This window comes from Microtus oregoni, unplaced genomic scaffold (genome assembly GCF_018167655.1).
Source record: "Microtus oregoni isolate MIOR12 unplaced genomic scaffold, Mior012 000021F_ref0000039, whole genome shotgun sequence".
Classification (NCBI taxonomy): domain Eukaryota; kingdom Metazoa; phylum Chordata; class Mammalia; order Rodentia; family Cricetidae; genus Microtus; species Microtus oregoni.
Genome location: NW_024543080.1, coordinates 18,994,091 through 19,019,223, shown reverse-complemented (window position 1 = coordinate 19,019,223; position 25,133 = coordinate 18,994,091). Strand labels below are relative to the sequence as shown.

The 25,133-nt window shown below is 42.4% G+C and overlaps 1 protein-coding gene across 3 annotated transcripts in view; it reads left to right on the top strand.

The window, feature by feature from the left end:
- The first annotated feature begins 759 nt into the window (after positions 1–759).
- Cep135 (centrosomal protein 135) overlaps positions 760–25,133 on the top strand; it is a 58,552-nt gene continuing 34,178 nt past the window's right edge. The window contains exons 1-11 of one of the 3 annotated variants that reach the window (XM_041671050.1): positions 760–951; positions 2,994–3,184; positions 4,636–4,826; positions 5,438–5,605; positions 6,617–6,758; positions 8,950–9,034; positions 15,324–15,452; positions 18,069–18,284; positions 20,229–20,294; positions 22,826–22,964; positions 24,228–24,451. In XM_041671050.1, the coding sequence (XP_041526984.1) occupies positions 3,072–3,184; positions 4,636–4,826; positions 5,438–5,605; positions 6,617–6,758; positions 8,950–9,034; positions 15,324–15,452; positions 18,069–18,284; positions 20,229–20,294; positions 22,826–22,964; positions 24,228–24,451 (1,473 nt within the window). In that variant the 5' untranslated portion in view covers positions 760–951; positions 2,994–3,071. Of the gene's footprint in view, positions 952–2,978; positions 3,185–4,635; positions 4,827–5,437; positions 5,606–6,616; positions 6,759–8,949; positions 9,035–15,323; positions 15,453–18,068; positions 18,285–20,228; positions 20,295–22,825; positions 22,965–24,227; positions 24,452–25,133 lie in introns of all 3 variants that reach the window. The other 2 variants (XM_041671049.1, XM_041671051.1) reach the window with 2 other exon arrangements.

The window sequence follows — 25,133 nt, the reverse complement described above, 5'->3', positions numbered from 1 at the left end:
ACAAACAAACAAACAAAAAAAACCCTAACCAGCTCTTAACCATCTAGAAAGTTTTTAGGGGAGTGGTGGACTTTGGGGATTTGACCATCTCTTTCTATCTGGGAACAGGTTATTTATAAACAATTTATTTCAACTTAACGTTGGCAAATACCGAGGTAGAAGCTAGAGAATTATAGCTAAATAAAATAATCTTGGGGGCTGGAGAGATGGCTCAGTGGTTAAGAGCATTGCCTGCCCTTCCAAAGGTCCTGAGTTCAATTCCCAGCGACCACATGGTGGCTCACAACCATCTGTAATGAGGTCTGGTGCCCTCTTCTGGCCTACAGAGATACACACAGATAGAATATTGTGTACATAATAAATACATAAATATTTAAAAAAAATAATAATCTTGGACTCTAGGAGTCCACAACTGGAGGCAGCAGGTGGGTACATGAACAAGTGTGTTTGGGGTCGGATTCTATTCTGGCGGAGGGGGCAATAGCTGTACCGGGTGGTAGCCAGGAGAAGCTGCAAAGACAGTGACGTCCCGGGGGAATATTGGGCGGTCAGCACGAATTCACCCGTGAAAGATCCTTCTCTGCGGGACAGAGACGGGAGACCAAGGCTGGGGCGCAGGTCTGGCCGGGCACAGTCGCCGGGCGTCGCAGAGGCTCGGGGTTTCCGCCAGGGGGCGCTGTGGCCCCGCCTCGGCCGGGCCGTTACGTTTCCGGGCACCGAGGCCCGGGAGCCGCCATCACCGGCCCGGCGGGCGGGCGCGCGTCGCCGCTGTGGGCCGCTCCGGTTACCGGGGCAACCGTGGCGCTTCCTCCTTGTGGGCCGCGACCGTCTCTCGGCGCCATTTTCAAACTGAGCTGGTGCCGGAGCCATTGGGCGCAGCGGGAGGAGTCAGTGAGGACGGCGGGTCCCCAGGGCGATGCGCCGCGCGGGGAAGCGGCGACGGGAACGGCGGTGAGGCTCGCCCGGGGGTGGGGGAGGTCGCAGGGGGCCGGCGGGGTCGCGGGGCCTCCGGGGCGGTTCCCCGAGGGAGGAAGTGGGGGAGGGCAGCGACGGGACCGACCCACTGTCCGACCGTGCGGCGGGGCGGCGGGGCCGAGCCGCTGGCTGGCTGGCTGGCTGGACGGGAAAATGTCCCGGCGAGGAGAACGGTGGCTCCACCTTCCAGGCTGAGTCCTGGAAGGACGACGAGGCCGCTCCGGCCCACCCGCTCCGTGGCGCCCGCGCTGCGGGGTTTGGTGTATAAACCCTTCTGCATCCACGCGTTGGAGGTGTCTGTAAAAGTAAGAGGTGACCTCCTTAAGACACCCACGCTCCGGGGTGTAGTGGACACCTAGCTCTAAACGCTGAACCTACCCTTTTATGTTGTTTTGATCAAAAAGTTGTCATCCGGAATATAGGAACAACCTAACATGTACGTGTTTTTGTTTTTGCTGGGAGGACTTTGCTTCGTATTCTCATTCTGTCTTCTTCTCGAAGGATGCAGAGAGATGGTTTTGGGTACCTGGAGTTGGCAGCTGTCAAAGACGGGAAATGTTTCTTGGAGTTTGCCCTCTAAGTCGAGCTTGTCAGGTGCTTTTCTTGGGACCACAAAAGTTTCTCTAAAACACCCGGCATCAGTCAAGTCCCTCTTGTGGAAGGAACTAGAAAGTCCTAGGGGAGGCCTCTCAGAGAGGCTAGATTTATAAACGAGAGTAATCAAGAAGAAGTCTAATTTAGAAGTAGTCTTGTGGCCTGGGAAGTTACTTTCTTTGGACAGCCTTTCTTCATTCAGTGTTTGAGTAGGGAGGATGCTACTGGTCCTTTATCACATACTGTGTTCACAGCAGAAGGTTTTGTACGTATTCATATATAGCACTTACAATTTACTATTGGCGAAGAACATCCTTTTTGTTAGAAATTAGACTACATTTATTTGACAAAGGTTAGAAAGGAAATGAACTTTGCATAACTCTGTTTTAGGGTAGATTGATAGTCGTAGATGTTCCAAGGTGGTTTTACTCTCTCAGTGTGGGTTGCACTTCCTGGCAGCCTTTGCTGACACTGGGTATTGCCGGTCCTTTTCGACTTCCGGGATAGGCAAAGCTGCACCTCATTGTGATCATAGTTTGTGTTTTCCTAATGTTAAGCATCTTTTCATATATTTCTTAAGATATCTTTTGCAAGGTGAGTTTTCAAGTTTTTGTGCAACAAAAATTCAGTTTTAGCACAATTTGGGAGGATAATTTGGGACCAGGTCTTGCCGTGTATCCCTGGCTGACCTATGTACTGACTATGTACACCAGAACGCTCTCAGATTGAGGACAGTCTCCCTGTGTCTGCCTCCTAAATGCTGGGAATACAGGCGTGTGCTTCCATACCGGGCCTAGCCCTGGTTTTCATGTCAGATTGTTTTATTATTAAACTCTAAGAGTTCATTTTCTTCTCTGTGTGTAAATATTTCCTTATAGCTTATGGATATTTTCTGGCAGTCTTAGGTTTTCGTTCTTCTTTTCCCCCTTTTCTCTTCCTTGGTGAGGTCAAGCCCAGGGCTTCACAATACTAGGCAAGAACTACCATTGAGTCCCATTCCCGCTGGGACTTTCATTCTCCTTAATGGGGTGTTTGGATGAGTTGATGTTTGTCACTTTTATGAGGCCCCACCTATCAGGTTTTTCTGTTCTGTTTATTGCTGTTAGGGAATTCCCTGTGGGTTGTGCGCTCAGCCCAGTGTAGGGCACTTGTCCAGCGTGAGCAAGATGTCTGGATGCCGTTCACATGTAAGAAAGTGGAGTTTCTGTCAAGGATCCCTTGCCGGCCTCTGGGAAATCTTTGTTTTCCTCTAGAATTGTTGTTGTTTTAACTTTTGCATTCAGGTTTGTGAAGAAATGCATGTTTTAATGTAGCAAAATAGAGATCATATGTACTGGATTTAAATCAATGTTAATATTACAGAGTAATGACAACCAGAAAAGGAACAAAATCGTTCTTTCCTATTCAAGGAGCATCTCTTGCAGTGAAACTTTGAGGGCTGTGTGGATCCTCCCTCAGGACTTTGACTGTGGAGAGTGAGTAAAGCCGGCCTGGGAGACGAGATGAGCACGGCCGCGGAAAGGAAGTACATCAATGTGAGGAAGAGGCTGGACCAGCTGGGCTACCGCCAGACTCTGACTGTGGAGTGCCTGCCTCTGGTGGAGAAACTCTTCAGGTAAGGATGAAAGCGCAGTTAGAGATGCCTGTGCTCTTTAATCTACATCCTGAGTTTGCGGTGACTTTCCTGCTTCAGGAAAGCGGCAAGGGGACTCTGGGGAAGTCTGTAAGTCTGCTGAAGCTATCTGTGCTCTCCTCAGTCCAAAGCCTTGTCCCCAACAAAGGGCCTTCATGGTGCAGGATGCTAGCTAGGGATTGCTATACCCTCTGTTCTCTGAGTGTTTTCCCAATGGAATTGCACTCTGAGGTTTCCGATAGAGGTCAGAGGTCCTTTCTCTTTTCTGTCTTGTCGTTTGTTTTTACCCTTCTGCACTGGTGAGGACGGTATACAGCCCTGAGTGTGCTGGGCAGGCGCTCTACACTGAGCTGTACTCCCACCCAGCTCTCCCCTTCAGTTCCGTCTGCCAGCTGGGCTTTGATTTCTGTTATTCTAGAAAGGTTCTGTAATTTGTTGCTGTTGCCGTCACATGTGGCCTCAACTGACAGGCTTTCCCCTCCTTTTCCACAAGACCTGTAGTGGGAGGTTTGAGATGGTTCATTAGTAGAACTACAGGTAAGGCTGGTAGACAGCAAGGAATGGTAAAGATAACTTGTGACCTCGGGTACGACCCCAAACCTCTCATGACCCGGTTTCCTGACACTTTGACCTCGCGCGTGTTGAGTCACACAACATGTACTCTCACTCTTGCTGTTCGTACACTCCTCCTTCTGGCTGTAGCGAGCCCGCCGCACCTTTCCCCGCTGTGTAGGACAGTCACCTCGGCTGCGTTTTACAGTCGCTGTGCATCATCATTGTCATCTTGGTGCTGTCCCCTTTCATTGCAGACTTCACAAGATATGATCATTTACAGTTGCTATAGATTGCTCATATAGGAAGCTTGGAAATGTTTGATTTATCATGTACTAAGTGTCTAATGATTGTAGAATAGAAATTCTTCATTATTAAGTGCATTTTGTGTGTGTTTTCTCACGAAATGTTTAGTTAATGAGTGTTCTTAGAGGTAAGAGCGTGATTTTGGTTTGCTGTCTTCCTGGAGGTAGCATACAGCAGACAGGCAGTACACATTTACTCAATAAAGAACCAGTTGCACCTAGAGAAGGAGCAGGAGGGAGTTTGAGCCGTGATCTGACAGGGTAGCTCATTTGTTGGGAACGTGAGTTAGATGTTGCTGAACAATAGGATTTTTAAACTAAAGGTAAAATTGTCAATAAAAGTACTTTCAGAACTGGGGAAAAAAACAACAATCTGATGTGTTTGTATTTTATAACTTATAGCTTGTTTTGAGAAACTTTTGAGGACTTTTGATACCTTGAAAGTTCATTCTTCTCGTAAATTTGGTATTACTTAACATTAGGATTATACTTAAGCCTTTTTAGAAATGGATTTGAAGTTACTAGAAGGCTAATAGAATGCTTTCTTTCCTTTCATTTTCTGTCCTTTAACGCTAGTGATTTAGTTCACACAACAGAAAGCCTGCGGCAGTCCAGGTTGTCCTCGGCAAAGGCGGAAAAGGAAAGTGCCAACTTCGATTTTGTTTTGGAGCCTTATAAACTTGAGAATACAAGACTGAGCAGGGAGAATAATGAATTGTATCTGGAGTTGATGAAGCTGAGAGAATGCTCAGACCAGCACATTAAAGGTACATGAAACCTTGATGATATTTTTAAATGCAGGACCTTGTCATCTTTGTTTTTAAGTGGAAAAGGCTAAAGTCTCGTTTTAAAGTCCTTGACAAGAACACTGATAGTCATGCGAACAGCTCCGTCAGTACAGGAAGCTGTATTGAAGACTGCGTGAGAATGGAGGTGTGTGTAGTCCGTAGCCATGACAGTCGCCGCGATGTGCGGATCATGTTTTTGGTTTGAAATTGGTAAAAAGAATATTAAATGGCAGAATAGAAGACATTTTCTTGAAGCAACTATTGTTCCTCTTACTGAAAAGAAAAGTAATGAGTAGCCGTGCAGCACTTATTAGGCGGTGTTGAGCCAGGAAGGAGATAAATGATTTGGTTATCTTACTATAAACTTGATATTCAATAATTCTTTAGCCTAAAGCCAACTTACTGGATCAAAGCCATGGTAGACATTAGCCATATACAATAATAACAAGAATATAAAGTTGCTCTTTGTGATTATGTGCAGATTTGTTAGCAGTAGGAAGTACATTTGGCTTAATCCAACTTGTCAGGCTCAGGTGGCACCTTTCAGCTTGGTGCCAATGTCTTGATCTTTTCATCTTTCTCACTTTAAGAGTTGAAAACTACATTAAAAAAGTGTGCACACGAGACAGCTGATCTGAAGTTTCTGAATAACCAGTATGTTCATAAGCTCAAACTCCTGGAGAAAGAGAGCAAAGCTAAGAATGAGAAAATCCAACAGCTTCAAGAAAAGAATTTGCATGCTGTAGTACAGACTCCCGGTGAGTCCTCCCCTTCTCGAGCCAAACTGGCTGGTGTGCTCATGGCAACAGACTGGACTGTGTCTCTTTCTCATGAGAACTGATCTGTTTAGAAAGTGCAGCTCTAGTCTGGCCTGCTCCTGAGAAAGTAAACAGGTTATGAGTTTTATATGACTCTAAGATCAATCTATCCATTTATAAATATTCGTGCTGTCTATAAAGATAATTACAGAGGTGTTCACTACTGACTCAGATTATAGTATGACTATATTACAAGTGACATCCTATTATATTCTAGTTGCATTCTTTGGAGTTTCAGTTTATCTGTTTGCCGTGTGTGTTTCTGCTCTGTTTGTGCAGGAATGTGTGTGTACGCGTATGTAGGCCAGAAGTCAACTTTGGATTTCTTTCTCTATTGCTTTCCACCATTGTTTTGAGACAAGGTTTCTCACTGAGCCTCGGCTTGTCCAGAGGCTAGACAGGCTGACCAGCAAGCTCCAGGGATCTTTCTGCCTCTGCTTCTCCGGTGCTGGGATTACAGGCTTTGGCACCACCACTGAATTTTTTTGCATGGTTTCTGGGATCAGACTCAGATCCTCATGCTTGAATGGCAGGCACTTTGAGAGCTGAGCCATCTCCAGCCTCCAGTGACCTGTTCTTCGGACACTGTTTAATAAGCATGTGTTTTTAGTTCTTACTGCCAGTGCTCCTTATCTGACGTTGTCTGATGGTGATATTTTAGCTCATGACATTGACCACTAAAAGACACACTTAGATTTTAATCCTACCAAAATCTAATCTAGCCAAGAAACAGTTTAAACCTGTGCACATATGCCAAGCCTGCAGGCATAGAAAACTTGTTTTATAGTCTCATTAAATTTTTGAGAAATACATTGTTCAGTCAGAGAGCAGGGTGAATATTTACATTAGAGCCCACTTTAAAAGAGAAGGTTAATCTGTGTTGTTCGGAATTTAGAAAAGTGTCTGGTTCTTCTTGGTTTTTAAGACATACATCTATTTCTGTATTCTTAGGAGGCAAGAGAAGAAGCATTGCATTTAGGCGTCAGCGGATGCAAATTGATGAACCAGCCCCACCCTCTGAAGTCAGTTCATACCCAGTTCCACAGCCAGAGGACCCATATATTGCAGACCTCCTGCAAGTGGCTGATAACAGGTGTGTTACATACTCGTTTGCTGAGCTGGGAGTGTGCAGTGTCTCAAGGACCTGAGTTCAGTCATTATCATCATCGTCTTCATCTTTGTTTGTGTCCTGCCAGCCAGCCTCCAAATAATGACAGAGACTTCCTACTAATTATGAAAGCTTGCCTATAGCTTAGGCTTGTTCCTAACTAGCTCTTATAACCTAAATTAACCTATTTATGTTAATGTACATTCTGTCACATGGTGTTACCGCTTTTCTATCTTGTATCATCTGTTTCCTCTCTATGTTTCTTGGCTTCTCTCATGCGCCGTGAGCATCTCCTACTTCCTCTCTCTCTGCCCAGAAGTTCCTCTTATACCTCCTGCTTAGCTGTTGGCCATTTAGCTCTTTATTAAGACAATCACAGCAATATATCCTCACACAGTGTACAGTGTACAAATATCCCACATCATTTGTTTTTAGTTCTTACTGGCTTGTTTGATTACTAGCTGTGTTGTAAGATGTTCAGTGGGAAAACTTGGCCTTGTTAATTGTGTCCCTGCGTCTAGCACAGAACTTTGCATAGGTCCTCAGTAGGTGTTTTCAGAATGATAAGGACACTTTTTACTTGTTTAAAAGCTTTGTTTTCTAATAAGTCATGTATCTGAGGTTTCTGTCCATACTTGCTATAAAATACCTTACTGCTTTTAGGAACCTATTTCAATAGAGTTGCTTTGACATTCGGTTTCATCTAAGTAGGTTAACTTTTACTGGAATCTCTACTGCTTCAGACTTGTAGCAAAATGCCAGCTGGACATGAATAGAATGCTATCTCAATCTGAAATTCTTCTGTCCTGCATTCTTTAGCCCTATATTTATATTTCCTTTTATAAGTCAGAGTCAGAAATAAATTCTGTTTAGTTAACTGTTCATTAGGCCTCCAGGACAAGGCTTGAGTCCATGCTGAGGTCATCAGAGTAAGGTCATGATGCTGTTTGGACATGCTTGAGTCCAGGTGTCACTGAGAGAGTTATAGGGCTTTAAGGGCAAGAGAACAAATGCCAGTGACACTCTAGTGATTCTAGGGGAGGCCTCCAAACCGGGGTACATGGGAAGACAGAGCAGGTAAGGACTTTGTGGTTCATAGAGAATACAGAGGAGGCTTTTCAACCACTCATCGTTTCTAAAAGAGCATTGGTTGAGATCTCCTGAAGACCACTTCAGTCATTTATTCTCTCCTAATATCATGTGCCTGTGTTTTTGTGACTACCTTAACCTTTTGTGGGCTGCTCATCTGCTAAAGTTATGGCTAGGCTGCCAGGTAGTCTTATTTAAAGAATTGTTTACACTGTAGAAGTGCCTCAGTCTCTTTTGTCTGTTTGCTTTGGTGTGCACACACACATTGCATAGAGTCTCCTGCATTGATCTTAGACTGCTTGCGTGCCTGCTTGTATCCTTAGTAGGTTAGTAGAAACTTTTGTCTTTAGTAAATGTTGGAATGAGCTCTCTGCAGCTCATGGAAAATGTCCCTTCAAAGCAGACCTGCTTCAGGCTTTTCCCATCAAAAGTGGGTTATGCCATACGTAGACAATAGAATCCATGTGGAGCTCAGATGGTTTGGGTGAAGTCTTGATTCGTAGAGCTCACAGGTTCTAGGAAAAACAGGCTTTGCTTGGGTCACTAGAAAATTGCTGTTTTCTCCATTTTCTCCTCTCCAAAAGTATAATGTAGTTTAGTAGGCAGCTCAGGGCTGGTGAGGGTCAGAACACACATGCTTGTCCCTTGTCTCATTTAGTGATACTGTTAATTTTGAGCTAGACCTTGAGTTTCCTGAGCCTAAAAAATGGTATCTGTACCTTAGAGTCGCTCTAAGGACAGAGCTGAAGAGTGAAGTGATTATTGCATGACGTGTCTGAGTTTCAAATCACTTGCCTCTCAATTGTGATCCCTCCCTCTATGAATTTAGCTCTCCAAGGTGATGGACTGTGTTTATGATGAGGCTCTAGGACCCTGCAGCACAGTACTGCGCCCTCCCCTCCCCCGAACCCCTTGGGAGCCAGAAGTGGGATTTTATGCAACAACAATTACTTTCATGTTCCATTGTATTGTCTCCTCAACCAAAGTCTGCTACATATGCTAACATGGTTACCCGTGTTTGTTCCATTGTATTGTCTCCTCAACCCACGTCTACTCCATATGCTGACACTGGTTCTCCATGTTTCAGGATTCAGGAACTTCAGGAGGAAGTCCACCAGCTGCAAGAGAAGTTAGCACTGATGGAGAACGGGGTGAGAAATTACAGCAAGCAGGTAGGAATTTGCTTATTTGTGTGTTTGCTCTGATCATGACTAGAATTGTTTTATACTTGATATTACACATCCCTAGTTTTAAATGCAGCCTTTATCTTTTCCAAAAAGCTTGTTAGTCGAGTTAATAGGTGGAGTAGCTTTAGAGTGCCTGGTCCGTTCCCTTCATTATTCACTGAGGTGAGCAGCAATTTTAAAATTGTTTTGGTTTTTCTTTTATTTTATTCTATTTCCCTAAATCAAAAAAATTGCCCCAAATAAAAATTGTGTGTTGCTATGTTTATCTCAAGAATAATTTTATTTAAGTATGACAGCATATTTTTATAATTATGTTTGTTAAGAGGGCCGGCTAGATGCCTCAGAAGATAGAGGTGCTTGTCACCCGGCCTGATGACCGGAGTTTGATTTCCAGGACCCAAACAGTGGAGGGAGAGAACAGACTCCCAAAAGTTGTCCTCTGACCTCCATTTGTAAGCCACGCACACACACACACACACACACACACACACACACACACACACACTATAATAAAATAAATATTTTTTAAAAAACACAAAAGAAAATAATTTTTTTGTTTATTTCTTTTTTACTGAATCTAAGCCTTTGACAGTTCCTCTTCTGGGTTGCTTTGCTCGCTGTGGTTCCTCTGGAAGCATTACTGCAGCATGGCAGTTTCCTAAGGAGAAGGACCCAGCAGATGCAGTTAGATCATAACCACAGAAAGCTTCGTGCTTGTGTTCTCTGTGTTGGGCTCTGGGCTAAACAGTGTGCTTTATGTCCTTCTGTGCTTCCCGAAGTTTAAACTGGGTATTGTTTTTTTCATGTACATGATTATGTTGCATGATCTGTACATACAACTCTATATGTACCAGTATGCTGGTATAACTCTTAGTTTGTAAAGCACTTTGAAAATTATTTGGATTGGAAAGGAGTTAAAGAAAGTTCTAATATTCTCAAACCAAAAACCCCCACAAACAAACATAAAGGAGTCAAACAAACTTATGAAGGCACTAAAAACATTGGTTCTCAGCCTGTGGGTCATGACTTCTTTGGGGTCAAATGACACTCTCACAGGGGTCATGTTATCAAATATCATGTACATCGGATACTTACATTATGATCCATAGCAGTAGTAAAATTACAGTTGTGAAGTAGTAGCGAAAGGAATGTTATGGTTGGGGTCACCACAACATGACGAGTTGTAAGGGGCAACAGTAGGAAGGCTGAGAGCCACTGCACTCATCACACTGGGCTGTGACTTGGGGGGGGGGGGGATAAAAAGCTTACCTAGCATTAGGCACCGGATTCAATTCTTAGCATAGCAGAAAATGAGGGGGGAAAATCACAAATTGAATGTGGTTGTGTTTTTTTCAGTTTATAACCACGTTTTCCCAAGTACTTTATGAACAGAAGCTGCCCAAACCTTGCTGTCTCTGAGGTGGCTGAAGTGTTTGGAGGACGTCGCTTGGTCATGCTGGTTAAAGCACTAGTTCACTAATCATCCGGCTTAGCTGTGCCCTCTCTGCTGTGGATTCTTGTTTGGCTTGTGTTTGTTCTTCTCAGAAGGTATTCCCAGCTGTGAGGGCTAGGGGTCAGCTCCGTGGTAGGCACTTATCCAGCCTGCTCAAAGCCCTGAACTGAAGACAGTAACAGCACAGTCACTATTCCTGACTTCTTCGGACAATCTATCTTCACTTTCTCAAAGTATCTCCTTGTTTCAGTGCCCTGTTCTTACCTTGAAGTAGTTATATTTGTACTCAGGGTCTTGTAAGACTTATTGGATAGGGGGTTGTGTAGCAGTACTTTCTTGTCAGGACAGCCAGCTCACAAATAATGTCTGGGAGACTTATTATTATGAATGCTTGGCCTTGGCTTTTTTCCCAACTAGTTCTTATAACTTAAATTAACCCATATTTCTTAATCTGCGTTTTATTACATGATTTGTTACTAATATGTGTATTGCCCATTCTGCTTCCTCTGCATCTGGCTGGTGACTCCACTTTTCTTCTGCCTAGAGTTCTTTCTCTCTCTGCCTGGAAGTCCTGCCTATACCTCCTGCCTAGCTGTTGGCTGTTCAGCTTTTTATTATACCAAATCACAGCAATATATTTTTACATAGTGTAAAATTTCCCCCTTCTTGTCTAAATAAAAAGAAAAGGTTTTCAATCTAATACGGTAAAATTATATATGATAAAATTATGTACAATAATAATTAAATAAGAATTAAATTTACAATATTCAGTCCATTTGTATTTGGCAAATTTGGAGAAATTGCTCTATTATCTATTTTATCTTGATGAGTTCAAAGCTTTATTCCTAAACCATTTTCAATCATAACTTATATTACCATCCTAAAAAAAATCTTTTAGATCTTAAATATCTTTTTAGATAAACAACTTAACCTTTAATGTTTTTAATGTTTCCCAACCTTATAAACTTTACATCTCTTTGTAAGTTTCTTTACTGAATTTGGTAACAAGGAAAACTGTATGACTGTCTTCACCTCCTTCAAAGACCCCAAAGAATATAATATTACCTGAATAAACAGTAAATGCAGAACAAGCAACTTCCAAAACTATAGAAACAACAGAGACATCTGGCTGCCTGGACAGTCACCCCCAGGTTCTTCTGCAATGTTGAGGCATCCCTCTTCAACCTACAGGCCAAGAATATATGACAGATTTTTCCTGTGAAATGGGAATTTTGAAGGATTATCCTACCTTGTCTTAGCAAAGTTTGGTAGTCACCTTCTTTTGTGTCCTGCTTGTTCGATTTGAACAGCATACTGTCAGCAGTTGAGGTGAGGACAGTTTTTTGCCAAGTGGCTAGCTTTGTCACAGAGAAAGCAAACTCCATATGGCAGTTCTTCCATGCCCGTCATCCTTTTGAAATAGATTGGTACTGTCAGGAACAGATGCGTCTTACTGTCATGAAAAACGTTATGTTATTAAAACATCTTAAATGCCATATTCTGTAGATCTCTGAAGTGTTTCGAGACCATCATCTATCTAAAATATATCTGACCTTGAAAACATACCTAACATAGCCATAAATTTGATTGTTAAATGACTAACTACTAACCCGTATTTATTAATTACCCTAAGTAGTTTCCAATTACATTGTTAAACGAACTGCATAAATACTGTACTATACTTAAACAAGAATAGAAACATATATACAGTATAACAAAAATAACTTTAAATTTATAGCAGCATACAAAAATCCATAACAATGTAAAATAAATAAAAGTAGTAGTTACTTTTTAATTTAAAAGTAAATTCAGTAACCTACCCTTTTATTTCATCATTTCTATATCCCCTTTTCTTTCTAGAGTGAGATTCCACTGTTTAGCTTTCCCCATGACCTTGACCAACCACAACTTGAAACCAACCCTCCTAGATGATGATAAATGTCCACAATCCATTGAACAACCGAAAACCATCTACCCCACCTCTTGGGAATGCCCAAGCATCATGTTCTCATTGCTTCCTCTTGTTTGCGGGTAACAGCATCTCTAGTGGACCCTGACAAAATTGGCACAATTGTCAAGTCCTAAGAGAGCTAGCGATATTATTTTTTGTTTAGTCTCAATGTGTTTGGAAAGTGTAGAGCTTATCTGAAGTCTTGGCTGGACAGTCTTGTGAGACTGGATGGACCATTTTAGCTAGCAACTTTGAAGTTGTTCTGGATACAGATTTTGAGGAAGCTGCAACAGAGGTATTTTGAGAGGTTGGATCACAGGATATTTGTATTCATTGGTGTCTGGTCCTTTTTTTTCTGAAAACACACAAACTTTTAAAGGTAACATATATGTCTGTATTAACACAAGTATGGAAAAAGCGGTGTGCTCAAGTCAGCTAAAGATGATGTTTGTTTTACCTTAGAGCAGGTAAAGTGCATCTGACAACTCTATTTGGACTGTATATCCAAACCTATATCCATGCCACATAAAAGGATGGCATATAATAATAGGTCATGAGGACTCTGTAGCCAACAGGATTTATCCTGTCTCATCTAGTCTTAGAGCTGTCCCCATAGTAAAGGGATCAGCATATATGTCACCTGTCCTGTAGAGTTTTGATTGTTTGTTTCTTCCTTTATGTCTATAGCCAAGATTTTTAGGAGGTTTCTCCCAATCAAATCTGGTCTTTATTAATTTTGAAGAAATCCGTAGCTTTTTGTTTATTGTGAAAACAAAGGCATAGCCTCTCCCCCAACACAACATGACTTCCATTCTGAAGTTAAGACTTTCTAAAAATATATAGACTGGCTTAACTTAGCAGTTTCCATAATCCAGTGTCTTTCAATAGCTATTGCTTTTTGTTCATTAACATTTAAACAATTCAAAGTCAACAAAACACCATATAGGATCTAGACACTCTGTGTATTTTCCATCTTTATGTGGCTTTTTCCTTTGTCACTTTATCTTTAAAGACTATTATTTTTAAACTATTTTTCTATGACTGTTTATACCCTTTTTCTTTTTTTCTTCAGCATCTAAGCACATTTTTTTTTATTTTTTTATTTTTTTCGAGACAAGGTTTCTCTGTAGCTTTGGTGCCTGTCCTGGAACTAGCTCTTGTAGACCAGGCTGGCCTCGAACTCCCAGAGATCCGCCTGCCTCTGCCTTCCGAGTACTGGGATTAAAGGCGTGCGCCACCACCGCCCGGCTTCTAAGCACATTTTTAAACACACTGTTGCCTATTCAGAGTTTTTCTTGATCTCGACATGACTTTTTGCACATCTGCAGCCTCCTGTAACCACATGAGCCAGATCTTAACCTGCTAGGCTACTGCTGCATGGGCCGGCTTAGCACATGGCACACTGGCAGCTGGCTCTGCCACCCTCAGTTCCCTGAGAGCCTAGTCTCATACCAAAGGGTGTAGGCTCTGGAGCCGCATTTATCTTCCCCAGCTCTTGGAATTTATTGTGTCCGCCTGCAGCAGGCATTTGTACCCAGTGCCAACTGCTCATGTGTTCAGCTGTGCAGCAGGGCTTCTTGAAAGAGCCACGCCTCTGTACGCTGAGCCTACCTAGGAGACCTGTTGCCAGGAAGCTTTCTCAGGCCTTATGTGTAAAGTTTGGCCATTAGCTTAGGCTTGTCCCACTAGCTCTTATAACTTAAATTAACCTGTTTTTATTAATCTGTGTTCTTCCATGTGGCCCAGTTGCCTCTACTCTCTGCTGTATGTCTGACTTCTTCAGTGCCCCCTGGTTTAATCTACATACCTAGATTGCTCTTTTTCTTTCTCTATCCCCAGAAGTCTTGTCTCCTCTCCTGCCTAGCTATTGATCATTCAGCTCTTCGTTGCACCAATCATTGCAATATCTCTTTACATCGTGTACAAATATTCCACATCAGGGTTGTATTTGCTCAGTGCTCAATTCTTCACGCTTCTCTCCAGTCCAGTCATGCTGAGTCATTTCTGCTGCCTCTGATATTTCCCATGATTTTGTGTATGGGTGTGGCTGCCTGGAGCACCCCTTTTTGTGATACAACATTGCTATAGCCTTTATGGACATCCTGCTAAATTTAGCAAGGTCTCTGGTGATGTTATAGGTACAAACATAGACTGCAGAGTGGGCCACTTCATCCCTTTCAGTACTGGTTCCGTAAGATACCATTTCCTTTACTCTTCTGTTGAAGACCTGTTGTGCTGCAACTGTTGGGGTGCTTGGTAGTACTCCCTGTTATGTTCTCTGTTCCTGGAATTCAAAGTCCATCCATCAGTGTGTTCAGTAATTATTGAATTGAATCTTCATTTTTTTTCTGAATTGGGGGAAAACAAAGTATGTGTGTGTATGTGTTTGTGTGGGTGTGTATGTGTGCATTTTTCCAATTCTTGCTCGTGAATTGGTATCAACTTATTAATTAAATTCACCCTAGTTTCCTATCTTTTTTGATACTGAATTTGATAGCAACTCAGTTGTTAATATTTTCCATTCATTCCAACATTCATCCATTCTAGCAAGCGCTGAAGTATGTCAGCATTATTCCAGTGCTTGAACATGTGTATAATCTGCCAAGACATTTCTGTTCTTATAAACAATTTTAGAGGAGAGAAAAAAACTCTCAAAATTTAATTAGCATCAACTCCATAAGAGCACTCATGAGAGCTATCTGTGCTGATCCTATAGCGCTGGTATATTCTGTGTTTTCACACTGTGGACTCCAGTATAAACCGTAGCTATTTGTGTGTGTTCTTGGTACATAAGGAAAGACCATATCTAAACGAAAGTTCCGGGTTCAGGATTTGCTTCACACCCAATTTTATCAACTTTATTTCCTCAGATTGAGCTAAGAGAACGAGAAATAGAACGACTATCACTTGCTTTGGATGGCGGCCGTTCCCCTGATGTCCTGTCTCTGGAGACTAGAAATAAAACCAATGAAAAGCTTATCGCTCACTTAAATGTCCAGGTAATGGCTCTCAGGGCTGCTTCCTTGAGTCTGTAAAAATCTGAGGTTCTTTTTTTTTTTTTTTTTTTTTTTAATTTATTTATTTATTAAGGATTTCTGCCTCGTCCCCACAACCGCTTCCCATTTCCCTCCCCCTCCCCCGATCAATTCCCCCTCCCTCATCTGCTCGAAGAGCAATCAGGGTTCCCTGACCTGTGGGAAGCCCAAGGACTGCCCACCTCTATCCAGGTCTCGTAAGGTGAGCATCCAAACTGCCTAGGCTCCCACAAAGCCAGTACGTGCAGTAGGATCAAAAACCCACTGCAATTGTTCTTGAATTCTCAGTATTCCTCATTGTCCGCTATGTTCAGCTAGTCCGGGTTTATCCGATGTTTTTTCAGACCTAGGCCAGCTGGCCTTGGTGAGATCCCAATAGAACATCCCCATTGTCTTAGTGTGTGGGTGCACCCCTCGTGGTCCTGAGTTCCTTGCTCGTGCTCCGTCTCCTTCTGCTCCTGATTTGGACCTTGAGATTTCTGTCCGGTGCTCCCGTGTGGGTCTCTGTCTCTGTCTCCTTTCATCGCCTGATGAAGGTGAGGTTCTTAAAATGACCTGTGGGTTGATAAAGTGGCAGGCTTGTTCACTGAAGTATTTTTTATAAGGGAGTTTATATTATTTATATTTATAGGGGAGTTTTTATTATTTATTAGGGAGTTTTTGTTTGTTTTATTCTTTTTGAGACAGGGTCTTACTATATAACCTAGGCTGACTAAAACCCTCTATGTAGACCAGGCTGGCCCTGAACTCACAGAGATCCGTCTGCCTCTGCCTCTCCAGTTCTGGGATTAAAGGCGTGCGCCACCATACATGACTCTGGGGAGTTTCTGACAGAGCAGAGAAATGAGGAATAGCTTTGAGAGACCAGAATCCCTAATGAGCAGCAAGTAAGATGGGTCTAGTGTTACAAACATAAAAGAAGACCATAGTCTCTGGGCAGTGCTCTTTTCAAACCCATGAATGAGTGAGGCGTCGTGACACATTCCTGTAATCTTGTACTTGGGAGGGAGAGAGGCAGGAAGACTGGTTTATGGCCAGTCTCAGCCTCATAGTAAATTCTAGACTGTCATGGGTTACATGAGACCCTATCTCAAAAGAACAAAGCAACAAAATATATAGAGAAAAATCAGAAGGTTTTGTTTTAGTATATTTTAAAATATACTAACAAAGTTTATCTTTGTGTCTTGGGGAATTCTTGGTGACCCTGTATTTTTAAAAACTGATAATTTTAAGGTAGATATATGCTTATATATGCTATAAGTTATAGATGATATGTACTGTCTGTGATATATGTTGTATGATGCACAATATTATCCACTTTGTTCTTTATATACATATTATACAGCATATATTTACATGTAATCTATTATTGACTGTTAATGTGATAGTGTAGCTTGGTAGTAAAAGCTTGTGTAACACACAAGTCTCAAGTCCAACCTCACCACTGCCAAGAAGGAGTAACACAGATAAAACATGCAGCTTCTGTCTGCTTGCACCAGGCCTCCACCTGAGAGGAAGAAGCAGAAGAGCCCTATAAGGTGTGACATGGGAGCTTAGAAGTTTAGATACAGGGCGGGGCTGCGGGGCTGTCTGTACGTAATAGGTGGAGTTTGCTCAGAGACAATAGAGGCAACATTCAAATACACTGTCCAATAAAAACGTGAGTCCAGACAGATGGGATGCAGTATAATTGCAAATAATGTATTTATCCCAGTATATCCCAAACTTCATTTCAGCATGTGATAGTTTTACTTTCCTAAAACAACAACAACAACAAAAACCCCAGAACTTTGAAGCTTCATGCCGTTTACATTTATAGCACATCTTAGTTTAGAGTCGCCATGTTTAAAAGTGCTTGGCAGCTACATCTAGATGCTAATAGCTACTGTATTGGACAGCACAAGCTAATGTCAGTATGACAGCCTTGTAGTATTTTTATAGCTCTTTTGGGAACAAGTTCACACAAATTTCTTATCCTTTCCTTCTGTATTTTGAAGTAATAGGGGGCGGCGGGGCCGCTTCCCCAGCACCCCAGCCGCCCGCTCAGCTAGCTTATGCCCCAAAATAATTACACAGACACTGTATTCTTTTAAGCACTGCTTGGCCCTTTAGCTCTAGCACTTACAGGCTAATTCTCACATCCCGATCAACCCATCTCTAATAATCTGTGAGAACCGGTCTTACCGGGAAGATTCTAGCCTAGTCCATCCTGGGTCGGAGCTTCATGCCAGGAGCGGGGCATGGCGTCTCTCTCAGGCGTCTGCTCCTGAGATTCCTGAGCTCACTTCCTCTTCCTCCCAGCGTCCTGTTCTGCCTACTCCTCCCACCTATCCTCTAACCAATAAAATGGGCCAGGGCAGTGCCTTTATTAGCCAATGACCTTCCTCCATCAGTATTTGAAAAATAAAAGCCAGTGGACATGTATTTTCATTGAGGTACATATTGTCAGTTTGGCAAAATAAATAGTATTTAGGGTTACACATACAAAAATAGCTTCATTTGACTTCAGCATCTTTTAAAATGCAGTTGTTTAGAACTTTTAGTTTGAAACTTTATCACATGATTGTAAATTGGATTCAGGTTGACTTCCTTCAACAAGCTAATAAAGAGCTGGAGAAGCATATTCAAGAGCTGGTGGAAACCAAGGAAACGGTGACAAGCGAAGTTGTGAACCTCAGTAACAAGAACGAAAAGCTCTGCCAGGAGCTAACGGAAATCGACCAGCTAGCGCAGCAGCTGGAAAGGCACAAGGAGGAAGTGCTGGAGACTGCCGACAAGGAGCTCGGGGAGGCAAAGGTGATACTGGCCCTGTGCTGTGGGGTCTCACTAGCCCTGAGCACAGTGAACTGAGCTCGGGATGGCCATGCTCAGCTTTGCTTGCTCGCTGCAGACATGTTTCTACCTTTAACAACTCAGGGTTTTCTTAAGCGTTGTTCTCACCTGTTAGAAGATGGCCTTTGCTGTAGTTGGTTTAGTTTTCCTGAAACACACCTGCTCTAGAGTAAAGGTCTACACACCACCCTGATGTCCTCTGTGGCTTCCATCCCTGTCATTTTATCTCTGAAGTCTGTCCTCTTGTCAGATTTAGCTCAATAACCCTTGAAAGATTATATTGCATGTGGGTATGTGTTTATATCATGTACATGCTTGTGTGTGTTTGTTCACATGTGTAGGCATACGTATATGCATTGGTGAACATGCTCGTCTGTGAGCATGTGTGTGGAGGCCTGAAGCTGACGTTGGCTATCTGCCTCAGTCACTCTTCCTTTATTTATCTGTGCAGGGTCTGCCTCTGACCTCAGAGCTTACTGTTTCAGCTTTGTCTAGCTTGTGAGCTTGCCCTAGGGATCCCAGCTCGGCCTCCTTACTGCTGGGATTAGAGTTGTTGCCAAACCTGCCCAACTTTCATATGGGTACTTGGGAGCTGCACTCTCGTCATTAAGCTTGTGCTGCTTGTGCGTTCGCCTCTGAGCCATCTTCCCAGCCCCTAAAGGTATTATTAAAACATTTTCCAGCATTTACAGAGAGACTGAAGCAGGAAGACTGTGTGTTCTAGGCTAGCTTGCCATACACTGTGAAACCATATCTAAAACTAAAACAGTACTGTGATGCCTTCTCAGCAATTAGACAAATAAATAAATAAAACAGAATAAAGTAAAGGGCATACACTTTTCAAAGAAATAGTAAAAATTTTTGTTCATATGTTATATGACCTTAATTTTGGAAAATTCAAAGATTTGAACACAATGAGATAGGATAAATAAGTTTAACAAATTGCATCTTACACACACACACACACACACACAAATCACATACAATTTCGTATACTAAAAATAAAGAAAATCAAACAAAGAAATTAATTAATCCTTTTGCAGCTGCATCAGCAAGAATGAACTTAACCAGTTAGGTGAAAACTTTAGACATACTAGAACATTCATGAAAATTAAAGGGCGTGTAAGTGGAAAGGCATCCTGTGTGCATTTATAGGTTGTAAAACCACACAGTCTCTGAAGTCAACTCAAGTCCTACCAGGATGCAGTGCCAGTTTTTCTAAAGTGGAAAATAGTCTGGAAGTATATATGGACTCTCAAGAGACTGTATAGCCAAACAGTCTGGGACGAAGATGTGGATTGGGGACGTAGCCCAGTTTGCAGAGTGCTTGCCCACATGCACGAGGCCCTGGGCTTGTTCTTCAGATCTGGGGAAAGGTGTGGGGGTAACGAATTCGTAGTTGTGACTCCGCGTTTCCGGTTTTAGTGCATTACTATCCTCGGTGTCTTTCCTCCCTTGTTCCACTCCTTTCTGTCCATTCTGTGCTTCCACATGCGCAGCATTGAATGTGACTCCTCATGGCCCGTTGACAAGGCCCATAGATGTCAACTTGACGCAACAAAAGATGCTGTTGGATCACAGTCTTTCAGTGGTTTCTGCTCTCTCAGTTGTGGTGCAAGAGATCCAGGTTAATCAAAGCAGCTGAGAACATGAGGAAGATGGTTAGGAAATGAGCACCTTCATTCCCCAGAGCTGAGGCCCGAGACGGGAAACTCGAAGTGCTTCTCTACTTGATAAGCGAGTCCACACAGCTTTCAGGGCAGTGCAGTGTTAAACAGAGCTATCATCTCAACTTCACCCTCTAGTCACTGAACGAGGGTCCTAGACTTTACTGACAGAGAGTGCGTACCAGCTGGTCTTACTCCTTACGCCATAGTAATGCTCACCTAATAGACTTTTTATTCCTAGAAAGAGATTAAAAGAAACCTCTGTGAAATGAGGAACCTTGAGGAAAAAATGGCAAAACTTCAACTGGTAAGTTGATGTCACACTATCGTCAGTGTTTTGAGCATGGAATTGATGCCCAGATTTTATAAGTCTCTTGAGAAACAATGTATATGGATAATATTCAGTCTTTTTAGTGGACTGTGTGGTTTTGGCATAGTCACAGAATTGTAGGACCATCACTGCTAATTCCAGAACATCATCATTTTGGAAAGAAACCTTATATTTATCAGTAGTCATCCCATTACCTTCTGTTTAGCCCTTGGCAGCCACTCACCTACCTTCAGTTCTAGAGTTCTCATTCTGACAGCTTGTATAAATGGATCATCATGTATTGTGTGGCCTTTTGCATCAGGCTTCTTAGCGTGTTTGCAAGGTTTGTGAGGTCATAGCATGAATGGGAATTCCGTTCCTTTCTGTAGCCGAGTTATGAATGTTCCACACTGTGCTTATGTAGTTTTATCACTCTCTAATCTTTCATAACCTGGGTTTATAGATAACACGGAATATGAGCCCCTGGCAGGAATTCTGTATTCCTCTAACTACTTTATCTTAGCAGTTTCCTAGTGATAGTAAGATCAAGAACTGGTGTTTATTTGTTGCTATTAGAAGTAGTCATTCTCCTTTTAATTGCTTTGTTTGATGTAATTCAAGCTATTTTTCTAGTCACAATGCTTGTCCCTATGGCCTTTGGTGAGAAAGACAGGCTTTATCCAAAGAGACTCCTCAATATAGGGGCCCAGTGTGGAATTAGGAGAATGCCTTACAGGTTAAACTGGCCGTCATTCAGAGGTAGAAGGCTGTCTTCCTTGTGATAACCTACTATGTTGGAAGGGTTCCCTGTATGATTAGAAGCAAAGACCAACAGAAACTTGCATCTCTTCGTTATGTATAGTCTACACTGCTGTTTTCTGGGGACATGCTGTTTCTATGGGATGGTAGCCTGTATTCACTATTCGTGAATTTTTGAACACATAGCATGAACAGCACGATAGTGGCTTCATGATGGACAGTGGGACTTTCAGGGAAAAGAGTCATCTGGACTCGCTGCATTTTAAGTAACAGCAGGACTTATAAGAGGTGAATGTTATAAACAAGAAATTTCACTCTATACGTCTTTGAAGCAGTATGCTAAAGGCATTTGGAAAGGGAGAATGAGAGAAGAGAACTCACACATACATGTGTGTGCAGGAGGGTTTACTGTGGTTCACTATTGTCTGCACACTGAGTGCTGAGGGCGGTCAGCGGTGCTTGTCTCAGATCCATGGTCGGTTTCTGTGACATTGGCTGACACTGCCAGCAGGTTCTTATATTTCCTGTTAGTTTTATACTTTATGTATTTCTGAGCTAATAATTGATTGCTGATGTTCACTACACATTTGCCATGGCAGAAGCAGTGACTTTGTCACTGGTCTGCACTGCTGTGCTCTTTAAACATAGGCATTAATAAGTTGTGTTGTGCACAGTCGTACTCAGCCAGAGAGAAGTGGGACGATGTGCTAAACAAATGAGTAGTGAATAAAACGTAAGGGTTCTACCTTCCACAAAAGAGCATTATTAGCATGGGCTTCGTGGTGTGTTTAGTGTGTGTGTGTGTGTTTTGCTTTTAATTTTTTTTACATGCAGTTTATTTTGATCATACTTTTTCTCCCCTCACTTCTCCCAAATTCTCCTTCTCTACCCAACTTTCTTATCTCTCTTTCTCAATCTCTCCCTTCCTCTAAAACAAAACAAAAACAATTGTCAAAACAAATGAAAACCCTACTGGTAAGACCAAAAAAATTACCAAAACAAAAATAAAAATGCACATGAAAACATGGAGTCCATTTTGTCTGGCCAGCTGGGCATGGGGCCCGCCTTGGAGTATGGTTAATATACAAAGTGGCACTCTATTGGACAATACTGACTTTCCCTTTCCCAGCAGGTATCAATTGCAGATAGCTTTTCCATTAGGGGTGGGAGACTGTGTCCATTTTCCCTTCTCTGCTGGGCCCACATCTGGCCATGAACCCTGAGCAGGCCGTGTGTGCTGCCGCAGTCTCTGCGAGTCCCTTTGTGCATCAGTTGTCTTGTGTGCAGAAGACACTGTTTCCTTGTAGTTATCCACATCGCTGCTGACTCTTACCAGCTTTCCGATCCTCTTCCACACAGAGCCCTGATCCTTGGGGGTGGAGGCTTGATAAAGACACCCCATTTCGAACTGAGTGCCAATGTCTCTCACTCTGTACATCATCCAATCATGGTTCTCGATGTTAGTTCCCATCTACTGTGAGAGGAAACTTCTCTGATGAGAGTTCAGCATGGCAGTGATTAGAGTCCCAGCCCAGTATGCAGACTGGGTTCTGTTCTCTCATGGGTGGGGCAGTTTGTCACAATTGAAGTGATTAAAGCAGTGCAGGTTCACACACACACACACACACACACACACATGAATTGCTGTTTTATATGTGTATATATGTATATACATACATATGCTACAAAAGTATCCATTTTGCCTATAAGTATTAGAAATGTTTAGTAAAGTTATTAGGATACATAATTATAGAATTACCATTTTGCAGGAATTAGACTTATGCCACAAGGAAAAGGAGAGACTGAATGATGAGCTCCTTCTGAAATCAGACCTGGAAACTGTTGTTCATCAGCTTGAACAAGAAAAGAACAGACTTAGCAAAAAAATGGAAAGTTTTGCAGTCACAGGTAAGATGCCAAATGTAAGATAAAAAGTGACTTTGCCCTCTGTTTGTTGCACTAGTAGATGATCCTTCGTGCATTTGTTTAATAACAGTGCCAAGCCCTTGCTGTGAACCAGAAGTGATGCTGGGCAGGGTGGACACAATAGGAAGCCCTCCCTGAATTCTGACTGGTTGGCGCAGGAGAGGCTGTTGGAATGTTTCACAGTAGAAGTGTGTGCTTCTTTGAGGCAGACTAAAACCGTTCTGAAATGGCAGACATTGCAGTGCAGAGTCTTTTTAAAGGAACACTGTTATATTGCCTCAAAATCCGCACTTGGCCTCTGTCTGATCCCTCACTACTCTAGCTCCTCACCCCATTCCAGACGGCCTCTGTCTCCACCTCACCATCAGAACTGCCCTGCTTGAAGCCAAATGCAGCCCAGCTCTTCTCGCATTAGCTTATTCCTTTTTAACATTTACCACAGTTGCTCATTCCTTCTCGCTTTCCTACTCTCTTCTGACCTTGCTGGTCATTCCTTCGTGGGATAAAACGGCCAGTTCCTGAGTTTTCTAGTGTCATGGATTATTCAGTCACGTTTAGTAAATTGTGCATCTGCTGAATGAATGAAGGGGAAGATGGCAGCATCGCATTCATCATGAAAACCACTCTAGTCAGTGTCGGGAGTGTAGTTCCACAGGCTGAACTCTGTGAGGTTGCTAGTATTTGCTTTGTTTTAGATCATGGAAAAGTAACTTTTACTGATAAAAACTAGTCATTGTGAGTTGAATTGTTTGTGGTGATATATTCCTACAGTCCCGGGCATTTTAAGGGCACAAGGGCATTTTGAGCCCAGGAGTTTGAGTTAGTCTATACATCCTATCTCAAAAATAGCAGCAGAAAAGTAATCATTGTGCTTCTTGGGAAAAAATGAGTTGTTTTGGTTTCTTTGTGCATGTGTTAAACCCAAGCTTAGTGAAGTGTGAGCCTGTAGGGTTGTTGACTCTGCTTTCCTCAGTGCTCCTTGAGGGTCTCTGGGAAGCGTCACTCTTCTTTCATAGTGCTAGATGGTATCCAGCTGTGATAACTTCAGCAGAGGGTGGCCCTCACTTGTTGGACATTATTTATTGTTGATGTTTGGCTTTTGTTTTCTTCTCATTCTCTCTATTCGATATGTCTGATCTTTGTGGTTGACACAGAACAGTTCAGGATTGCTAGTAGTTTTTTGTTTATTTATTTGACTAATCCACATTATATACACAACATTATCTTAACTACTTTAATTTGCAGAAAGAGAACTGACTTTGGAAGTTGAGAGGATGAGGCTAGAACATGGGATAAAACGTCGAGACAAGTCGCCCTCTCGTTTAGATACATTCCTGAGAGGCATAGAGGAGGAGCGAGACTATTACAAGAAAGAACTGGAAAAACTCCAGCATATCATCCAGCGGAGAACTTGTTCTGTAAATTACTCTGCCCGGGAAAAGACCTCAATACTCAAATGCTCAGAAAAGGTAATACCTTTTATAAGAGTAATCAAAGGGGGATATGTGTGCGCATGCGTGTGTGAGATAAACCTTTTGCTTTATTGCTGTAATAAATGCAACATTATTTATACATAATTTTAAAAGTCCTAATCTTGATTTTTGTTTTTACAATAACTTGCAATGTAAGAGGAATCCTGCATTATTAGAGAAACTATCCAACAATAAAGGACAACATTTTGATTTCTATAAATTTAGGTTGAATAGCAGAGTCATGTGAGAGGCTTTGTAGGCTTTCAGAAGCCAGAACTCAGACTCAAAATACTGTTCGTTTCTGCTCTTTCCAGGATTTATGTTGTGTGACAGCTGCACTTTCCTTCTGCTAACAGAGTAGCTCTGTCCTCATGACACTCAACAGCCTTTTATGTCCTTCCCAGCTTTGGTGGTAGAGTTATGTTGTAGGGAGGAGCAGGCCCGCTGCCCGGTTAGCTTTCACCTGGAATAATTATACAGAAACTGTATTCATTTAAATGCTTGGCCCATTAGCTCTAGCCTCTTACTGGCTAACTCTCACATCTTGATTAACCCATTGCTATTAATCTGTATGTTAAAACAAGGTCGTGACTTACATGCATGAGTCTAACCAATGTCCATCTTGGGCAGGAGAAGCATGGCGTCTGCCACGCTGCCTTCTTCCTCCCAGATTCTGTTC